The sequence below is a fragment of the Haliotis cracherodii genome, unplaced genomic scaffold, assembly GCF_022045235.1.
Source record: "Haliotis cracherodii isolate W230 unplaced genomic scaffold, xgHalCrac1.p SCAF_1, whole genome shotgun sequence".
In the NCBI taxonomy this organism is placed as follows: domain Eukaryota; kingdom Metazoa; phylum Mollusca; class Gastropoda; order Lepetellida; family Haliotidae; genus Haliotis; species Haliotis cracherodii.
This window is the reverse complement of record NW_027266264.1, coordinates 12842817-12863037: the sequence shown is the minus strand read 5'-3', so window position 1 is coordinate 12863037 and position 20221 is coordinate 12842817. Positions and strand designations below refer to the sequence as shown.

Here is a 20221-nt window from a genome sequence, read left to right as displayed (position 1 = left end):
GACCTTCCAATCCCTCTGTCATACTGTCCTTGTGGCAATCCAGGGCACTCACCTTTTGGCATCAGTTCTAGCTTATTCTTATCTTCCTCATCATCTACCTCTCTCAGTAGGGAATATCTGTGTCGCTTACGTGACTTCCACCGACACCTGGCAACACACAATACACCCATCAACTCCCAGTTTAACATGGAATACACCCATCAACTCATAGTTTAAAATGGAATACACACATCAAGTCACAGTTTAACATGGAATACACCCATCTAATCCCAGTTGAACATGGAATACACCCATCAACTCCCAGTTGAACATGGAATACACCCATCTACTCCCATTTTAGTATGGAATACACCCATCTACTCCCAGTTGAACATGGAATACACCCATCTACTCCCAGTTGAACATGGAATACACCCATCAACTCCCAGTTGAACATGGAATACACCCATCTACTCCCAGTTGAACATGGAATACACCCATCTACTCCCAGTTGAACATGGAATACACCCATCTACTCCCAGTTGAACATGGAATACACCCATCTACTCCCAGTTGAACATGGAATACACCCATCTACTCACAGTTGAACATGGAATACACCCATCAACTCCCAGTTGAACATGGAATACACCCATCTACTCCCAGTTGAACATGGAATACACCCATCTACTCCCATTTTAGTATGGAATACACCCATCTACTCCCAGTTGAACATGGAATACACCCATCTACTCCCAGTTGAACATGGAATACACCCATCTACTCCCAGTTGAACATGGAATACACCCATCTACTCCCAGTTGAACATGGAATACACCCATCTACTCCCAGTTGAACATGGAATACACCCATCAACTCCCAGTTGAACATGGAATACACCCATCTACTCCCATTTTAGTATGGAATACACCCATCTACTCCCAGTTGAACATGGAATACACCCATCTACTCCTAGTTGAACATGGAATACACCCATCAACTCCCAGTTGAACATGGAATACACCCATCTACTCCCAGTTGAACATGGAATACACCCATCAACTCCCAGCTGAACATGGAATACACCCATCTACTCACAGTTTAACATGGATACACCCATCAACTCCCACTTGAACACGGAATACACCCATCTACTCCAAGTTTAACATGGAATACACCCATCAACTCCCAGTTTATCACAGAATACAACCACCAACTCCAAGTTTAACATAGAAATCACCCATCAAGTACCAGTTTAACATAGAATACACCCATCAACTCCCACCAACCTACAGTTTAACATCTTCAGGGACCAGATGCACTGACCCAATGAACAGAGCAACTTAGAATCATCTGAAGAAGTTGAGTACAGGACAAGGCAGCATAAGGGCCCATCATGAGGAAAATCTTTACACTAAATGCAAGGTTTTCAGGAAGCGTTTTCAAATATTTCAAGATGACAAAGTCCTTGGACAAAGCTGACTTTCTGGGAGATGGTAGATAAAACCATTACAAACACATGGCACACACTTCATTTCAGGTCACAGACTTGCTCATACACATGTACCAACAAAAATAAGAATTTTTTTAATTGTTACACTTAGGAAGTGTTTTTCACATCACAAACAAACCACTACCTGGTCTTTTCCCATTCACCAGTGCAGACTGACAGACCAGCGTACCACGCATACACCAGCCTGTGGCCAGTGTAACCCAACAGGCCAGAAATACAGCACCCTTCATTGCCCACAGTAAGAGTCTGGATGAAGCAGGATGGGGAATAGGTGACAGAGCTGGGTGGTTTGGGGAGAGGGAAAGTGGGGGGTTTAAGGGGGGCACATTGCAATGATGGAGATGGCGAGGGGTCAGGGAGGGCCAGTGGGATGAAGAAATGGCTGGGGGAAAGGGGGGCACATTGGTGTGAGGGAAATGGGTGGAGGTAAGGGGGCACCTTGGTGTGAGGGAAATGGGTGGAGTAAGGGGGCACCTTGGTGTGAGGGAAATGGGTGGAGTAAGGGGGGACACATTGGTGTGAGGAAAATGGGTGGAGTAAGGGGGGACACATTGGTGTGAGGAAAATGGGTGGAGTAAGGGGGGACATTGGTGTGAGGGAAATGGGTGGAGTAAGGGGGGACACATTGGTGTGAGGGAAATGGGTGGAGTAAGGGGGGACACATTGGTGTGAGGAAAATGGGTGGAGTAAGGGAGGACATTGGTGTGAGGGAAATGGGTGGAGTAAGGGGGGACATTGGTGTGAGAGAAAAGGGTGGAGTAAGGGGGCACATTGGTGTGAGGGAAATGGGTGGAGTAAGGGGGCACCTTGGCGTGAGGGAAATGGGTGGAGTAAGGGGGCACATTGGTGTGAGGGAAATGGGTGGAGGTAAGGGGGCACCTTGGTGTGAGGGCAATGGGTGGAGGTAAGGGGGCACCTTGGTGTGAGGGAAATGGATGGAGGTAAGGGGACACATTGGTGTGAGGGAAATGGATGGAGGTAAGGGGGCACATTGGTGTGAGGGAAATGGATGGAGGTAAGGGGGCACCTTGGTGTGAGGGAAATGGGTGGAGGTAAGGGGGCACCTTGGTGTGAGGGAAATGGGTGGAGTAAGGGGGCACCTTGGCGTGAGGGAAATGGGTGGAGTAAGGGGGCACCTTTGTGTGAGGGAAATGGGTGGAGGTGAGGGGGCACCTTGGTGTGAGGGAAATGGATGGAGTAAGGGGGCAACTTGGTGTGAGGGCAATGGGTAGGGAGTGAGGAAGAAGCCCATGAACCCATGACCAACATGCATGGAGTGCCAAGACTGCCCAAAGAAACATAAATCCAGATCCAGATTGTTCTTACTTCACATAACTAGTCGAAGTTCATAATGTAATCAGTGTCTGCTTTTCATGGATATTCAGAACAACAACAAAGAAATCAGATCAATTGTTATTTTTCATTAACATGTTTCCTGTAGTCCCTGGGTTAATTTTTTCGTTGCAAATTGATTCAAAAATGAAACAAAGAAATTTAAAAAAATAAAATTCTAACCACTGATTTGAACTCAAATTCCTCACAATTAACATGGAAATGTAGAATGCAGGAATAGATAGTATCATACCAAGGGGCATAACACTAGTTTCCAGCTATTATACCCTTTTGGAAGTCTCTTCACATATCATATAGGATTTCATACTAAATGAGCATCGTGTGGGTTTAATCCTCCATGACAACATCCTGTACATGGGCTACATCACACTGATTACATTACACAGTGAGTGAGAACAAGAGAATGCTGAGCAGATAAAAAACAAGGCTGAACGTACAGATGAACTGGGACTGGAGAGTACCTGTATGTCCTGTAAACAACAGTCACCATCTTAGCAAACTAAACACTGGTAGCAAACTGGGAAAACACCTCCACCAACAACACACTGGAACTCCAATGCAAACATGGAAACACTGGTTCAATCAAACCGTCATCCATACTTATAAACTACATAACTCCCATACTTTAACATAGGCTAGTCGCTTTGTGTAGCGGTACCCTGGTTCCTATTTCCTCCAATACCAAGTCAAGTTTGGGTCAGGTATGTCAAGCATATGAGCACAATTGGGCACCTTATGATGGAAATGAAGCACTATATAAAACTACTACTGCTGCTGCTGCAGCTGCTGCTGTTGTTGTTGTTGTTGTGAGGTGTTATTTTTGTTGATGTTGTTGTTGTTGTGAGATGTTATTTTTGTTGCAAATGGCAATGAGGTAATTTTGTCAAATGATAACCAGTGTTTTCAGTCATATGGAAATTAGGCTATTTCATATATATATTAATTTATTATTTTCATTGCCCGTGTCAAGAACGTTATTGTGGTAAAATATGTAAACCAGGATATATTCTGTCCCATGTCAAGCATGTACTTTCTGTCAAATGTCTGTCCGGATATTTTGTCAATCTAGTCAACAATCAGTTACCAGTAATGCCACACATGTCAATTTGGTTATTGTGTAAATCAGGTAAGATCATGTTTCATGTTGTCGCTGCATTACTTTAAAATAATTCCTCATACTGCAAAGCTCTCATCATAAACTTTCTAAATGATCAGTTTGATATCTGCATCTATTTTTTTTCAGTCAGTTAGTAACAGATCATATAACAAGTGGATACAGCGTTAATACCATATCAATTCAGTTAAACCTTATTAACTTCATATAACTATATTACTTCACAGTTGCGTGAAAAGAAGAAAACAAACTACCAATAAGTCATCCCCCCTAAAAAAGGCCCAGATACATGGATTAATCCAAAATACATAACTTAAGTGGCAAATTGGGGACAACTTATTTTGTTCAAAGATGATATTTTCCTTAATTTCATAGGTATTTTAGCATTGTATTCTAAAATTGAATTCAATGCAGTAATGTATGATAAAGTATTAAAGCTGCCCTCCCCTTCGAGTAACCTCTAGAGAAGCTTAACATTAGTTATCATCATAACAGCATAATTTGTTATTCCAATTAGGGATTTTTCTCTGAATTTGACATTGGGCTGAATACCAGCCTCTGAGGTGGTCCATGTAAATCCCTGCACCATGAACTTAATTTGGGTTAAATAGTAACGCATAAAGAACGAAACAGTCCTATGAAGTGACTCATTTGAGTGAGTGAGTGAGTGAGTGAGTATGGTTTTACGCCGCTTTTAGCAATATTCCAGCAATATCACGGCGGTGGTCATTAGAAATGGGCTTCACACATTGTACCCATGTCGGGAATCGAACCCAGGTCTTTGGCCTGACGAGCGAACGCTTCAACCAATAGGCTACCTGACCGCCCCTGACTCATTTGAAGTGAGATACTGAGTCAAAGAGCTGAAGTTAATGTGGTTTCAATGTATTTGAAACTATGTCTCATAGCACGATGAGTATCAAGTGTTACCACTGAAGTTAGCTGCAATTCTCTTCAAGGAAAAGTCAGTTCATTACAGGATATGGATTGTAGTCCTTTGACACTAGTAGCATGCATCAACAGTTACTGTTTCCTAAATACCAGACACGTGAATCTACACTTACATACACAGACAAAGTACATTCGTATCTCCCTTTACTTACCGTTTTGATCGTAAGCAGCAAACAACGCCCCACGTCCCCCCGGCAATACTAACGACTATAACAAAGCATACAATCACCACGTAAAGTATGCTCCAATCTGCAACACACAAAACATTACAATTTTAATTACAAGTTACATCAAACAAATGACTGCTTTAATGACGATTGTCAGTCAATCTCATTTTTGATGACATTCATGAAATAATCTCACTTAAGAGTGAGGTGAGGTGATGTGAAATGTGGTACAACGTCACGTTCAAGATTATTGCATTTATAAAGCAACAAGCACAGCACACAGAAAACTGACTCCGAGCCAACCAGTCCTTAGTCTCGCCCCTCTGGATCAAGAAGATCAGCCTTAAGAAATAACTGACAGATGCTTCTGTGTTGGATGCTTCAGTGAATTGGTAGTGTTTCAGAACCATGCAATGCAGTTCTTTAGCCTCAGACTCCTGGATCAGTGAGTACTGTGATATACTGTCCACAATCGTTAAGCAAGCTCAACAGGAACGCACATTGAGATGGAACTGAATCTGAATCAGGGAGTAAGAGGAATGGTCCAGTATATTGCTCTACTTATGACGAAAGTGTGAGTTACATCTTGTCAGACGGTTGCCTCTACCAGTATTTTTGCTATAGATGAGTATTAACAGACCAACACTTACCACAATTGCTTTCTGTTTCCAAAAAATATAACTTGAAGAAATTCTGCATCCAGAATGCTTCACAGATGCACTTCTTGGTGTGCAGGTCGCAGTGACCATGACCTGAACAGTTGTTTTGGCAGACTGGAACACAAACAATTCATCATTCATTCTCAACACGGATCTGCAAACAATGCATCAAAGCATAAATCAGAAAACCTATTGAAATTCATTCTATTAAAGATCAGATCAAAGCTTTCCTTTAGGAACAGTGAACAGACAATTTTCACAAATCATATTCTCAAAGCAAAAGTAATTTGTTGTGAATAAGTTCAAAATTATTTTAGGCATGCTTTTGAGAACAGTCCACATTTGATTATAAATTTGATCAACTTGGCACAAATGACAGCAAAACTGTGAAGGGAGAATACTCTAGCATAAAAACACCTGTCAGAAAAAAGGGGAAATAACCCCTTGTTTCTTACCAACTGTATCTAAACTTATGACTCTGTAGTCTAATACTGAGGACTCTGACACCAACTTCCTCTTCAACACATGCAACATCTCCGCCCCCGACCGCACTACCTCCTTGCTGCCCAGCTTCGACTTGACCAGGAATGTTATGTGGAGGCTGGAAGGACAACACAACACCTATTGGCCCCGACACACCAATGTTTCAAGTCATGGTGAGGAGTGGCTTTGTTCAAATATAGAAAATGACAGCTCTAATGGTATGTACCAGTGGTATGACCAGTTGTTTCAAGTGAACAGAAACACTCCATTATATAGAAAAAGACACTGTACATTTTGAAGCAGCAACCATCGAAAATATGTTGTATCAAACAAAAATCTCAGGCCCTCCCCAAGAATATTAAACAGTCAGTCCTAATAATGCCATACATGAAAACTAGACATTGTATCCTTAAAATTAGGGAAATCATTAAACGTCATCACTAAATTTGAGTTAGCAGACAAGTGTTGTTTGAATTACTTCTTATGATGCCAATTTGGCAAAATGTGGTGGCTGATATGTGTAAAAAATAATGCCTTTCAATTTAAGCTCGTTCCTAAGTGCATAAAGAACATTTTTCAGACCAATATATTGTTTCATACCTGAGATTGGTGTTGGAATTTGGTCACCATACCAGTCACAGACTAGTGACAACACGATGGGTAACCTTTCATGACAATTTACTATTTATCCATTTGTGACGACATATTTCATCTTACGGCAGGTTTGACTTTCAGACACTAACACTGCCTGCATGTGAGTGAGTATGATTTTACGCCGATATTAGCAATATTCCAGCAATATCACGGCGGGGGACACCAGAAATGGGCTTCACACATTGTACCCATGTCGGGAATCGAACCCAGGTCTTTGGCGTGACAAGCGAACGCTTTAACCACTAGGCTACCCGACCGCCTTACTGCCTGCATGTGTAGATGGAGATGTTGGTGGAGACAAAGTAGGACCTAGATGAGGCGGAGTGTTGAAGCAGGTGTTTACTCACTGTCCCGATGTATAGTCCCGCCCCAGGTGCTGGATGCTGATGACTGTGTCGCCATCTTGGGATGACTTGTGGAGCAGCAGCTGCAACTGGTTGACCAGGTTGTTCTGCAGGCGACACAGGACATGAGTGAGTGAGTGAGTGAGTTGGGATTAATTCAGTTTTGAATAGTATTTGAACTTTATCATGGCGGGTTAGTTTAATTTTAGTCATGATTCTTTTGTTCAGACGCCATTTTGGTTTCAGAATGAAGCGACCTCAGTCAGCGATTGGTATGATTGCAAGTTGCTGAAAGTTAGCACCCCGTTGTAAGGCGAATCGCTGTACATTGCTTGCAAGCAATTGGCGCTTTCCAACGCACCCGTAGGACAGATGGCAAATGGCAAAGAATGAATGACAAAATGTGAATTACTCGACGGGTCGTCTGTGAGCAGTCACAAAATCATTCTAAAATCAATACATCTGAAAGTGAGTCCTAATCAAAACCTGTAATCATGCATGCACTTTGAAAAAGTTCGGAAAGACAATCGACCTACTGGGGACATCAAACTCACCTTGTTCTCCTGGGTGAAGTGTTGGATGTCCACATCAAGCAGCAGCTCGATGAGATCACCTTTGTGAGGATCTGACAAACACAGCAGCATGAGCTACAATATCACACTGACACCATGTTAGAGGAGTATATTTGTCACGTTAAGTTACCTATCAAGTGTGCAAAAAGACCCATGGTGTGCATGAATACAGGGACTATATACGGTATATGGTCTCGGACAAATATTATCAATACTGACAACAGATCTTGTGTCTGTCCTGTTTGGTTGTGGCTGCCCTAACTGTGTCTGTATCATCTAGGGCTTGAATTGGTATTTGAGTATTCAGGGAAGAGTCTATTTCAGCAAGACTTGAGACCGTTACTGATGACCTGAATTTTAGCTAAGGGGAGATCACTCCATTTTGTTTTCATGTACTTTAATGGCATACCCAGCAACATTTCAGCAATATTACGTTTATCTGTAAATAATTAAGTCTGGACCAGACAATCCAGTGAATGACATCATAAGCATCAATCTACACAATTGATATACGATGACATGCATCAACCAAGTCAGGGAGCATGACCACTGGCTCCATTTAGTCGCATATTACATCAAGTACAGTATCGCTATATGCTGGTTTGTGTTTGAACCGCAGGCCAAATATATTAATATAAATAAATAATATATTGTGTCTCTTCTTTGTATATTTCAGTCCTTTAGTTAAGGGCTCAATCTGAGTCGCTGTTGAAGAATTATGAACGGTAGAAAATACTTCAACCAGTAACTATTAAGCATGATATCTAGTGTAATGGTTAGATATATGAGATCTATGTTAACATAACCAAAATGAAATCCTTTCCATTCTGTAATTTCATTGGACTGACTGCAACACTTGCAACGTGTGTTGAACCTCTGGTACCAACGGGGGCACAGGTGGCCCTGTCGTCTAAGGCACCGTGATTCGCTGTGCAGAGTTGCGTTCCTTAGGCATGCCAGAAACCTATGATTGTGGGTTCAACTCCTGGTTCGCCCCGATTATATTTCTAGGTTTGTCAGCACCATTCCCGTGCTCGTGGGTTTCACCGAAGTGGTAAACGTCTGAGACCTGCATCACCTCGGGCTTTCCTCCCACATTAAGCTGACACGCCGTGATATGACTGGAATACTGTTAAAAGCGGCGTTAAACCCAACTCACTCACTCTGGTACCAACCTTCCTTCACGATGACGGAAGCTGAGTCTGAGCTGGACAGCCCTGCCGCGTCCACCACAGACAATTTGAACATGTAGCGACCAGCCACGACATTGCTCAACTGCAGCACAGCCAGATGGTTGGACCCGTTCACTATATCCTGAAGAAAGGCAAGATACATACTTACAGTTAAAGGGCACTAGACTTGAGGCAATTGGCAGTTCTAACAAATTTGGTTTAACTAATTCTGCATGTTCAGAACTCAAGTAAAGTCATAACTAAAGTTTCACAAAGCATTTCAATCATATCGGCACAATGTCTCAGTTCCAGACAAATCTATTTACAGCTTCTCAATATAGACTTTTAATGGAGTATAGTGCCTTGGATACAGGACATGATGGCCCTGGAATCAAGTATTTCCAATGTGACTGCCTCATTCAGTGTTATGTCCTCAAGTGGCATTTTGAAACTCTAGTATCAATGAAGCCATAGATGATTTATTGATGATAACTTCTTTCAATGCTATGTCTCGGTACAGATGCTTCTATTTTTATCAAGCAGATGATCACCCATATTTCTGCTTGTATATTGATGAAAGGTGTACTCACTCCCGCAGCCAGACTCTTCTCATCTCGCACCCAGCTGTAAGATTTGATACCACCATCATCGTGAGACTTGGAGCCATCTAGTGTCACGGTCGGCAAGGGGAGATAAACCACCTTGTCTCCTCCTGCATTAGCTACTGGAGCCTGGTTCGAGTCTGGTATAGAGAGAATATTACATAGTTTAAGAACCACAGATGAGAAAAGAATCCTGATTAGGAGGGCAAAATTATGTCATGCAGTTCACTTGCTACCATGTTTGATACACGCACACACACAATTATCAAGGTGAGATCTAGCTGCTTCCTTGAGCTCTATTTTCATATATCAAAATAAATTATCTAGCAGTATACTGAGAGTGTTAAGCTTCAATTCCAGTAGATCGGGCAGGAGGAGGAGGGTGCCATCCCTTTGGGTGCCTCCTCTTCTATGCCATGAAATGTTCATCTGATACATGAATGCCAATATTTCAAGGTTGAAATGTTTTAGTGATTAAGTGAGAATGACAAATCAACAAAATATTTAGTCCTAAGTTTATGAGCATGCATGCCTATGCATTCTGTGTGGAAATCCCTGTCCAGTTTACTTGTGCCAGCTGTGTATACTGATATGACTCGAAGTTCTTAAATTGGATGCCAAGCCTGGTAAGAGTCTGGTTTAAGGAGCATATTACATGGTTTTAGAACCATAGATGAAAACAGAATCCTGGAAGGCCTTTATACCAGTTTTACTGTTCACTGTGCGAGCTGCTTCAGATATCCAGACATATCCTTACTTTCATGTACAGTCACAGTGAGATCTGCCGAGCTGCTGGCCCCCTCCTCATCCGTCACAGTCAGGGAGAAGGTGTACCCGCCAACCACTATCTTCCCTGTCCCCATGGCAACAGCGCGATCACCATTCTGGATGGAGAGTGTAGAAGGCCCTCTGAAATACGCCACAAGAACACATAACATTTGAAAACTGATGCACATGGACAAAGATTTTGAAACCTCTTGGATTTAATTTATGAATGCTGTTAGTTTAGCTGCATATCACACACTTACAAGTGGCTGGTGTGGCTTTCAGAGCAGCCATCTAGAAATATTGCCTGTCTTGACGACATCATTCTAATTACACCATTTGACTTGAAGCACTGGATACATGCAATTTACATATGAGACTCGCTTACAAATGAGCCCACCTGCTCACCCACTTATCAATGAGCCCACCTACTCACCCACCTATCAATGAGCCCACCTACTTCCCCACCTATCAATGAGCCCACCTACTTACTCACCTATCAATGAGCCCACCTACTCACCCACCTATCTATGAGCCCACCTACTCACCCACCTATCAATGAGCCCACCTACTTCCCCACCTATCAATGAGCCCACCTACTCACCCACCTGCTCACCCACCAACTCACCCACCTATCTGAGCCCACCTACTTCCGCACCTATCAATGAGCCCACCTACTCACCCACCTATCAATGTGCCCACCTACTCACCCACCTGCTCACCAACCTATCAATGAGCCCACCTACACACTCACCTATCAATGTGCCCACCTGCTCACCCACCTGCTCACCCACCTACTCACCCACCCATCAATGAGCCCACCTACTCACCAACCTATCAATGTGCCCACCTACTCACCCACCTGCTCACCCACCTATCAATGAGCCCACCTACTCACTCACCTACCAATGTGCCCACCTACTCACCCACCTGCTCACCCACCTACTCACCCACCTATCAATGAGCCCACCTACTCACCAACCTATCAATAATCCCACCTTCTCACCCACCTATCAATGAGCCCACCTGCTCACCAACCTATCAATGAGCCCACCTACTCATCCACCTATCAATAATCCCACCTACTCACCCACTTATCAATGAGCCCACCTGCTCACCAACCTATCAATGAGCCCACCTACTTCCCCACCTATCAATGAGCCCACCAACTCACCCACCTATCTATGAGCCCACCTACTTCCCCACCTATCAATGAGCCCACCTACTCACCCATCTATCAATGAGCCTACCTACTTACTCACCTATCAATGAGCCCACCTACTCACCCACCTGCTCACCCACCTACTCACCCACCTATCAATGAGCCCACCTACTTACTCACCTATCAATGAGCCCACCTACTCACCCACCCATCAATGAGCCCACCTACTCACCCACCTACTCACCCACCTGCTCACCCACCCATCAATGAGCCCACCTGCTCACCAACCTATCAATGTGCCCACCTACTCACCCACCTACTCACCCACCTATCAATGAGCCCACCTACTCACTCACCTATCAATGTGCCCACCTACTCACCCACCTGCTCACCCACCTGCTCACCCACCTATCAATGAGCCCATCTACTCACCCACCTATCAATGTGCCCACCTACTCACCCACCTGCTCACCCACCTGCTCACCCACCTGCTCACCCACCTATCAATGAGCCCACCTACTCACCAACCTATCAATAATCCCACCTTCTCACCCACCTATCAATGAGCCCACCTGCTCACCAACCTATCAATGAGCCCACCTACTCATCCACCTATCAATAATCCCACCTACTCACCCACTTATCAATGAGCCCACCTGCTCACCAACCTATCAATGAGCCCACCTACTCACCCACCTATCAATAAGCCCACCTTCTCACCCACCTATCAATGAGCCCACCTATCAGAGAGCCTACCTACTCATCCACCTATCAATGAGCCCACCTACCCACCCACCTACCCACCCACCTATCAATGAGTCCACCTACTCACCCATCTATCAATGAGCCCACCTGCTCACCCACTTATCAATAAGCCCACCTTCTCACCCACCTATCAATGAGCCCACCTGCTCACCAACCTATCAATGAGCCCACCTACTCACCCACCTATCAATGAGCCCACCTATCAGAGAGCCTACCTACTCACCCATCTATCGATGAGCCCACCTACCCACCCACCTATCGATGAGCCCACCTACTCACCCACCTATCGATGAGCCCACCTATCAATTAGCCCACCTTCTCACCCACCTATCAATGAGCCCACCTATCAGAGAGCCTACCTACTCACCCACCTATCAATGAGCCCACCAACCCACCCACCTACTCACCCATCTATCAATGAGCCCACCTGCTCACCCACTTATCACTGAGCCCACCTACCCACCCACCCACCTATCAATGAGTCCACCTCCTCACCCATCTATCAATGAGCCCACCTACCCACCCGTCTGCTCACCCACCCACTCACCCACCTATCAATGAGTCCACCTACTCACCCATCTACTCACCCACCTATCAATGAGTCCACCTACCCACCCACCTACTCACCCACCTATCAATGAGTCCACCTACTCACCCACCTATCAATGAGTCCACCTACCCACCCACCTACTCACCCACCTATCAATGAGCCCTCCTACTCACCCCCATATCACAATGCCTCACCACCCACTAACACACCAACCAATGAACCCAGCAGTCAATGTGAACTCACCCTTTCTGTGTCCAGGCGTAGGTAGCTATCTTCTGGTCATCTGTGCTGCTGCTGCCGTCCAGTATGAGGTTGTCCGCGGGGAGACTGACCGTCACCTGCTTCGCCGTCCTTGCTTCTGGGGCTCTGTTTGTTTCTACAGGAGACACATGAGCATGAGAACACACCGGGTACGTGTTTGAAACATTAAAGCAACATGGTTACACTGTCAGCAGTGGTGTGTAGGAGGAAGTTCATCAACCCCCAAACACTGCATTAAATCCTAACCTGAACGGAACGGTACCACCAACCAAATATTTTACAAATTTGAGAAAAACATAAGACATTGGAGAAGTCTTTTAATCTCTCGGCTGATTCCATTAATCTTTGGGTAATAAAAGAAACTTCAAAACTTCAGTATATGCAAAAAGTAACCCTGAAACCTGTCATTGCCATAAACATACATATTTCATAAGCTTAATTCATTCAGAATTTTCTAGAAAACAAATGTTTTTACAATTTCTGCTCATATGTTTTTCAACCACAACCCATCCAAATATATAACTGTTAACAAGGTAATTGGAATAAAGATTTTGAGAGTGTGGAGTGTGGTGTACTCTACTTATAACCTGGAGAAGAAGCATAAAAAAGAATCTGAGTTCCTAAAAGTAAATATGTTGTCCCACAAATGTCGAACAGTACCCTGTGTCTGTGTGTCTGTTACCTGCTTTGACGAAGACATGTACATCGGCCGTGGCCACATTGCCTGCACTGTCCGTCACCTTGAGGGTGAATGTGTAGTCCCCCTTCTCCAGATTGTTGAGGTGGAGATATGCTGTCCGTGTACCCTGCAGGAAACAAACACAAACATAAAACACAACACAACACAACACAACACAACACAACACAACACAAATGATATGTATGCATACTAACGTTAATAGAAGTGTGGAAAAAACTAAACATGTGTGGTGAATACCTATCCCACTTCGAATTGTGAATGTCATGATGTGATCAAAGTCAGAAAATATAACATTATCTATCAATATATTTAGCGAAAAAACTGAGAAAAGGATTAACTTATTTCATAATGAAGAGATACACTAAGTGTGAGATCTGAAACATATCATGATACCTTGCTCACGATCCGATACATATCACCATACTTGCATGTGCTCTCATCTATGGTGCGTAAGCATTCTTTTTCAAAGACAGGATGGCCAAATACCTGGCACACTAACAATTTACAGTTGGCAGTGTCAAATATGGCACAATAGATGAAAATATTTACATTTTCACTATTAATTTTCACTTCAAATTAGTGTTTGATATAATATTTATTACAGTAAACATTTAAGGTTTGAATCGATATTTCTTACTTAATGTGCGATTGTGATCAATACTTGTATCGAGAAGTAAAAAACTACAATCCACCTATGCATCTATGTATTGTTCCACCACTAGGGGTAGCTGTGGCCTGTCACGGGAAATACCGAGGTTTGATCCCCTCATGGACACAGTGTCACAGTGTGTCAAGTTGTTCCTAGGAGTCCACCACCAGCTTGTATGTGGCATTAACCCAGACTCCCTCACTCACAGACTCTTACCGTCATGTCTACAGCAAGTTTATCGTCCGCCTTCTTGATCCACTCATAGCTAGTGATTCCCCTATCATCGGTGCTGGCGTTCCCGTAGAGCGTGACGGAGGACTGGGGGAGGTGGATCACCACATCAGACCCTGCGTTAGCCTTAGGTGGGTAGTCCGTCTCTGGAATGTACAACACTCCGACTTCAAATTCATGGAGATGCTGTCTTGAAATATTTAGCACTATCATTCACATCCTCGATTTACCAGTGTATCATAAGTCCATTCTATTATTGCCCACTCAGCACCATAGCTTTGTATCTAGTCCGGTTTAAATGACATGAAGCTATATGTACATGTCCAATCAAATTAATCTTTTCTTTCATGGCTGATGGTGAACTGATCTAAAGCTATATGATCCAAGCCAAACCATTCAAAAACCATGTTTGTCCTTAAACTCAAATTATATTTTGCTCTTCAGTAGTCCAATGTGATTCATTTCTTAGATCCTATTCAAACAGGATTTATCACAATGATCGTGCATAGCATACTTTTCAAGGCATTCTCATATTGTAATCATATATGTACTATAAGGACGTTACTTATTCACCTACCCTTGATAAATGTTACATTAGCTGTTGTGGAATTTGTTACTCCATCAGAGTCTGTCACAGTTAATCTGCAAAAAGAGAAAGCAATTTTAAGAATCAAAATCACCCAAGGAATCTGATACAAACAACAGTTACATAAACAGGGCTAACTAATCAGTGACAATATGCATGGCACTTACTATGCAAATCCAATCAAAATGTTCCACTAAGTTTTTTGGTTCCACCATTATACGCTAAGGTACAGATACTACAGAAGAAAGGTCTATTTGTCTGTGAGATTTAGATCTATCCACCAAGTAATCGTGACACTATCACCTTCATAATCTAAGGTACAGATACTACAGCAGAATGATCTATGTGTCTGTGAGGTTTAGATCCATCCACTAAGTAATCGTGACACTATCACCATCATAATCTAAGGTACAGATACTACAGCAGAAAGATCTATGTGTCTGTGAGGTTTAGATCTATCCACCAAGTAATCGTGGCACTATCACCATCATAATCTAAGGTACAGATACTACAGCAGAAAGATCTATGTGTCTGTGAGGTTTAGATCCATCCACTAAGTAATCGTGACACTATCACCATCATAATCTAAGGTACAGATACTACAGCAGAATGATTTATGTGTCTGTGAGGTTTAGATCCATCCACTAAGTAATCGTGACACTATCACCATCATAATCTAAGGTACAGATACTACAGCAGAAAGATCTATGTGTCTGTGAGGTTTAGATCTATCCACCAAGTAATCGTGGCACTATCACCATCATAATCTAAGGTACAGATACTACAGCAGAATGATCTATATGTCTGTGAGATTTAGATCTATCCACCAAGTAATCGTGACACTATCACCATCATAATCTAAGGTACAGATACTACAGCAGAAAGATCTATGTGTCTGTGAGGTTTAGATCCATCCACTAAGTAATCGTGACACTATCACCATCATAATCTAAGGTACAGATACTACAGCAGAATGATCTATGTGTCTGTGAGGTTTAGATCCATCCACTAAGTAATCGTGACACTATCACCATCATAATCTAAGGTACAGATACTACAGCAGAATGATCTATGTGTCTGTGAGGTTTAGATACATCCACCAGTGCTGGATGGTGTAAATGTAAGGCTACATCATGTATTGATACATATTAGTGACTATATGATACATAGAGCTTAACATAATTCACAATGCTCTTGTGTGACATTCTCCATGCTCTATATCACCCAGCATGTGTTTAACAAACTTTAACTTGACGGGTTGACTTAGCTACGTGTATTTAGCTGTTGGCATCGTTATCGGTACAGTGGTACAAATGTACCCTACTGAAGTTAGGAATGAAGGAATCTAGGTACCAAGGTAAACAGCACACTTGTGGCATATGGCACACATGACGGAGTTATGTTACAGCCAAAATGAACCAGTCTTATGCATTGTGACAATGTACAGTGCAGTACATACATATTGCCAAGCTAGGGTACATGTAAACAGAAAGGTCCCTGATGTACATTTCTGTAGTAACGACAACTGCCTCAACAGTGTTAATAGGGTCTTGTTCTGATGGTATTACGCTATTAGCTTCAGCAGTGTGTTCGTGAGGGGCAGCAAGGTTAAGCCAGGCTGAGTAGTTATCATTGTGGATTATTGCATCTTGGATAATCCTACCTCTTTTAAGCTTACAAACAATTCTACATTTTGATTATATAGGTAGCTTACAACACAGCAATTTAATCATTTTGAATGTTTTCATCAAACAATTTATTCCCGGATTATTTACATTCATCAATCACTTGAGTGAGTGAGTGAATATGGTTTTAAGCCACTTTTAGCAATATTCCAGCAATAGCACGGCAGGGGACACTAGAAATGGGTTTCACACATTGTACCCGTGTCGGGAATCGAACCCGGGTCTTCGGCGTGATGAGCGAACGCTTTAACCACCAGCCTACCTGACCGCCCCTCAATCACTTGAGAGTGTTAAGGGCAACTTGTGATCACAAAATGCACCCCTCCTTTTTCACAAAGCTGTATCTGTACTTCAGTCAGTCTATAGCATTTGGCTTGTACTCACTTGAAGGTGTAGTTGCCTGGCGCCATGTTCTTCAGTGTGATCATGGCCTCCTCTCCCTGCCCACTCTGGTCCTGCAGGGGGCCGATCACCTCATCCCAGTGGTAGCTGACTATGCGGTCATCATCCGTGCTGTCTGCATGCAACAACCACATCGTTGGTTAGCAATGTTTCATCATCACAGTTACATATTTACTGCATAACTCTCATCCTCCAGAAATGAAATCACAGAATTCCCGTTAGGCCTAAAATCTTTGTTAAATGTTTTAAGGAGTAGCTGACCTTAAAAATGGAAAAGTTTGTTTCTATGCCGCAGACAGAAAAATTGTTTGGATAGTAAAATTAACCTAAACATATTTGGCATCAACTGAAACGAAACTGTTTTTAGTGTTAATCTTCATACTAAAGTCAGAAGCAAGAATTTTAAAGACTGGTTTCAAATTCCAATTATTATCAGAGTACCCGACTTCTGTATATATATTTCCACCTACTGACTCAAATAAATCTCAAAGCCAACAAAAAATACCGTTGAAAACATTTGATTGATTTATTATGAACTACGAACCAAACTTTCCAGTAATAAAATGTGTAAAAATAACTTCTAGCATCATGACTTTATTTTCATGCCACATGCTGTTCAAAGACCACAAACCTGAACCATCCAAGATGGCGGAGTTGGACGTCTTGACAACCTGAGACTTTGGCTTGATAATGGCCACTGGGTGGGTGTTCGTACGTGCAGCTGAACATTAAGAAATCTCCATGTGAGACACCATTATCACAAGAACATTGAAACTAAAGGAGAATTCAATTTTGTATTCAGTGTAACATATCTAAAGTAGGATACCCTTGGTCTAAGGCCGGCACCACTTAGGGGTTTCCTCGCACATCAAGCTGACACGCCATAATATAACTGACATACTGTTCAAGGCGGCATTAAACCCAACTCACTCTCTCAAGTAGCAATGACATAGGAAGTAGTTAGTGAGAAAAGTTTTATACCATATATTACCAGTGTTTAAAATACCTGCCTGCCTGTCAGTCTAAACCATCTATTTTGCGGATGGACAATCAGTTTTGAAAGTTGCACACCCGATGATCGGGGGTTAAAGTTGACAATCCACCAGTTTACTGTTATTTTCTGAGTACTAACATTAAACAGTATTATTTTTATGTTTACCCTTTTGTTACTTTTATTTGCCTAGAAATTTGGGACTGGCAACATTTTATCTGGTCTGGTAACTTTGCAATGTTGCCAGTCCGGTTGTCTGACTGAAATTTGGAGGAATTTTATACACTGATATTAAGCAATATTCCGGCATCTTCAAACAGGGTAAGCGACAGATATGGGTGATGCTGAACAGTGTGACCAGTTCACAACCCTCCCACATCACATGCAGTGGCAACTATAACTGAACAATATATCATTATGCACAGACTTATTTCAAATTGATCACTGCTCCCTTATTTAACACACTGAGGAGACTATGACAGAGACTGGAGTCTACATACGAGGTTGCACTGTGACATTGACGACAGCGTCGCCATACTTGTTCCCTCCTGTCACCGTGATCTTCAGTGTATACAGCCCTGCTATCAGCTGAAACAGAGAGTGGCGGAGTGAATATTGTTGGCAATATTCCAGCTACATTACAGCAGCCTGTACATAACAAAATTTGGGCCAGGCAAACCAGTGATTGATCGGGTATTCAAGACACAACTGTTGTTAAAAGTACATGGACTTAAGAATCGACTTCAATAGTTTTAGTGTTTATGGAAGCATAAATGTAAACAAATGTGTGTACACTGTCAAAATGCAGAAATGAACATGACATGGAAGGTAGTGAAGTAGTAGTGAAGTGAAATTACACAAAATGTGAACACTGTTTTTTTACATTTATAACTCCATAAACGCAAACACATATTGAAATCAATTCTTAGAAATAGATAAGTCAACAACAATAACTTAGCAGACTGCTGAGGAAACCGTATTCCATTAGAGGTAGTGGCCTAATCTCTTTTTGGTTCATGGAACAAACGCAAAAATATTCTTCTATTATATATTCCATTTCCAAATAAATAAATTCCATGAAAACAATCTAGAGATTCATCAATGTGCTGGTGACAGAAAAAAGGTGATGACAGAATTTCCAATATAAACAGATCAAATTACATCACAGGAAGATTCCACACAATATGACGCAAAGCAAATATAGCAGACATCAGACGGCTCTGCAGTGTGTGACACATTTGTTGTTTTGTCTATAGCAACAAGAGATCAGAGTATGGACACTAGGCAAATCTGTCACCATAGTTACACATGATCTGTATTGAATGAGGTGTATGTGTTAGCATTATCTAAACATACTTTGCTGCCTCAAAATAATTCAGAAGGAATGAATGTGTCACATATATTCCTGTATTATGTTATACTTTGCTGCCTCAAAATAATTCAGAAGAAATGAATGTGTCACATATATTCCTGTATTATGTTATACGTTGCTGCCTCAAAATAATTCAGAAGGAATGAATGTGTCACATAAATTCCTGTATTATGTCTATGTGTTTCATGGAAAACACTTCATCAAAATTAAGTTTGAACTTTCCCCTTTAATAAAAAATATTCCTGTACCAAACAGTTGCCAAAGGAATTGTGTTTTAAGCCAGCTGTGCCACCCAAACCTGGTCTTATTTCAGGTTATCAATTGACAATGTGGCAGCCATCTATAAATTTATGTAAATTCATATGAATATTCAACTAGGCCAGTCATCCAATCTGTCCAGAATGTTATCATAATTGAAAGTGGCTTGAAAATATGTACACAAGCCCCAAACCTATAAACAGGACACACAGCTCTCTTGGTCTAGATTGAATAATTTACTGTAGCAGACACCATGAGAAGTATACATTCGTGACAGTGAT

At 42.3% G+C, this 20221-nt stretch overlaps 1 protein-coding gene across 1 annotated transcript in view; it reads right to left on the bottom strand.

Moving 5' to 3' along the window:
* LOC139472896 (dyslexia-associated protein KIAA0319-like protein) overlaps positions 1–20221 on the bottom strand; it is a 93132-nt gene that overhangs the window by 9864 nt on the left and 63047 nt on the right. Inside the window, exons 9-24 of the mRNA XM_071255362.1 lie at positions 18811–18898; positions 17951–18040; positions 17302–17434; positions 15224–15288; positions 14632–14792; positions 13749–13872; positions 13049–13181; positions 10321–10472; positions 9552–9703; positions 8965–9103; positions 7772–7842; positions 7221–7324; positions 6192–6337; positions 5728–5850; positions 5063–5159; positions 53–147 (exon numbers count right to left, since the gene is read on the bottom strand). Of these exons, the coding sequence (XP_071111463.1) occupies positions 53–147; positions 5063–5159; positions 5728–5850; positions 6192–6337; positions 7221–7324; positions 7772–7842; positions 8965–9103; positions 9552–9703; positions 10321–10472; positions 13049–13181; positions 13749–13872; positions 14632–14792; positions 15224–15288; positions 17302–17434; positions 17951–18040; positions 18811–18898 (1873 nt within the window). The remainder of the gene's footprint in view (positions 1–52; positions 148–5062; positions 5160–5727; positions 5851–6191; positions 6338–7220; positions 7325–7771; positions 7843–8964; positions 9104–9551; positions 9704–10320; positions 10473–13048; positions 13182–13748; positions 13873–14631; positions 14793–15223; positions 15289–17301; positions 17435–17950; positions 18041–18810; positions 18899–20221) is intronic.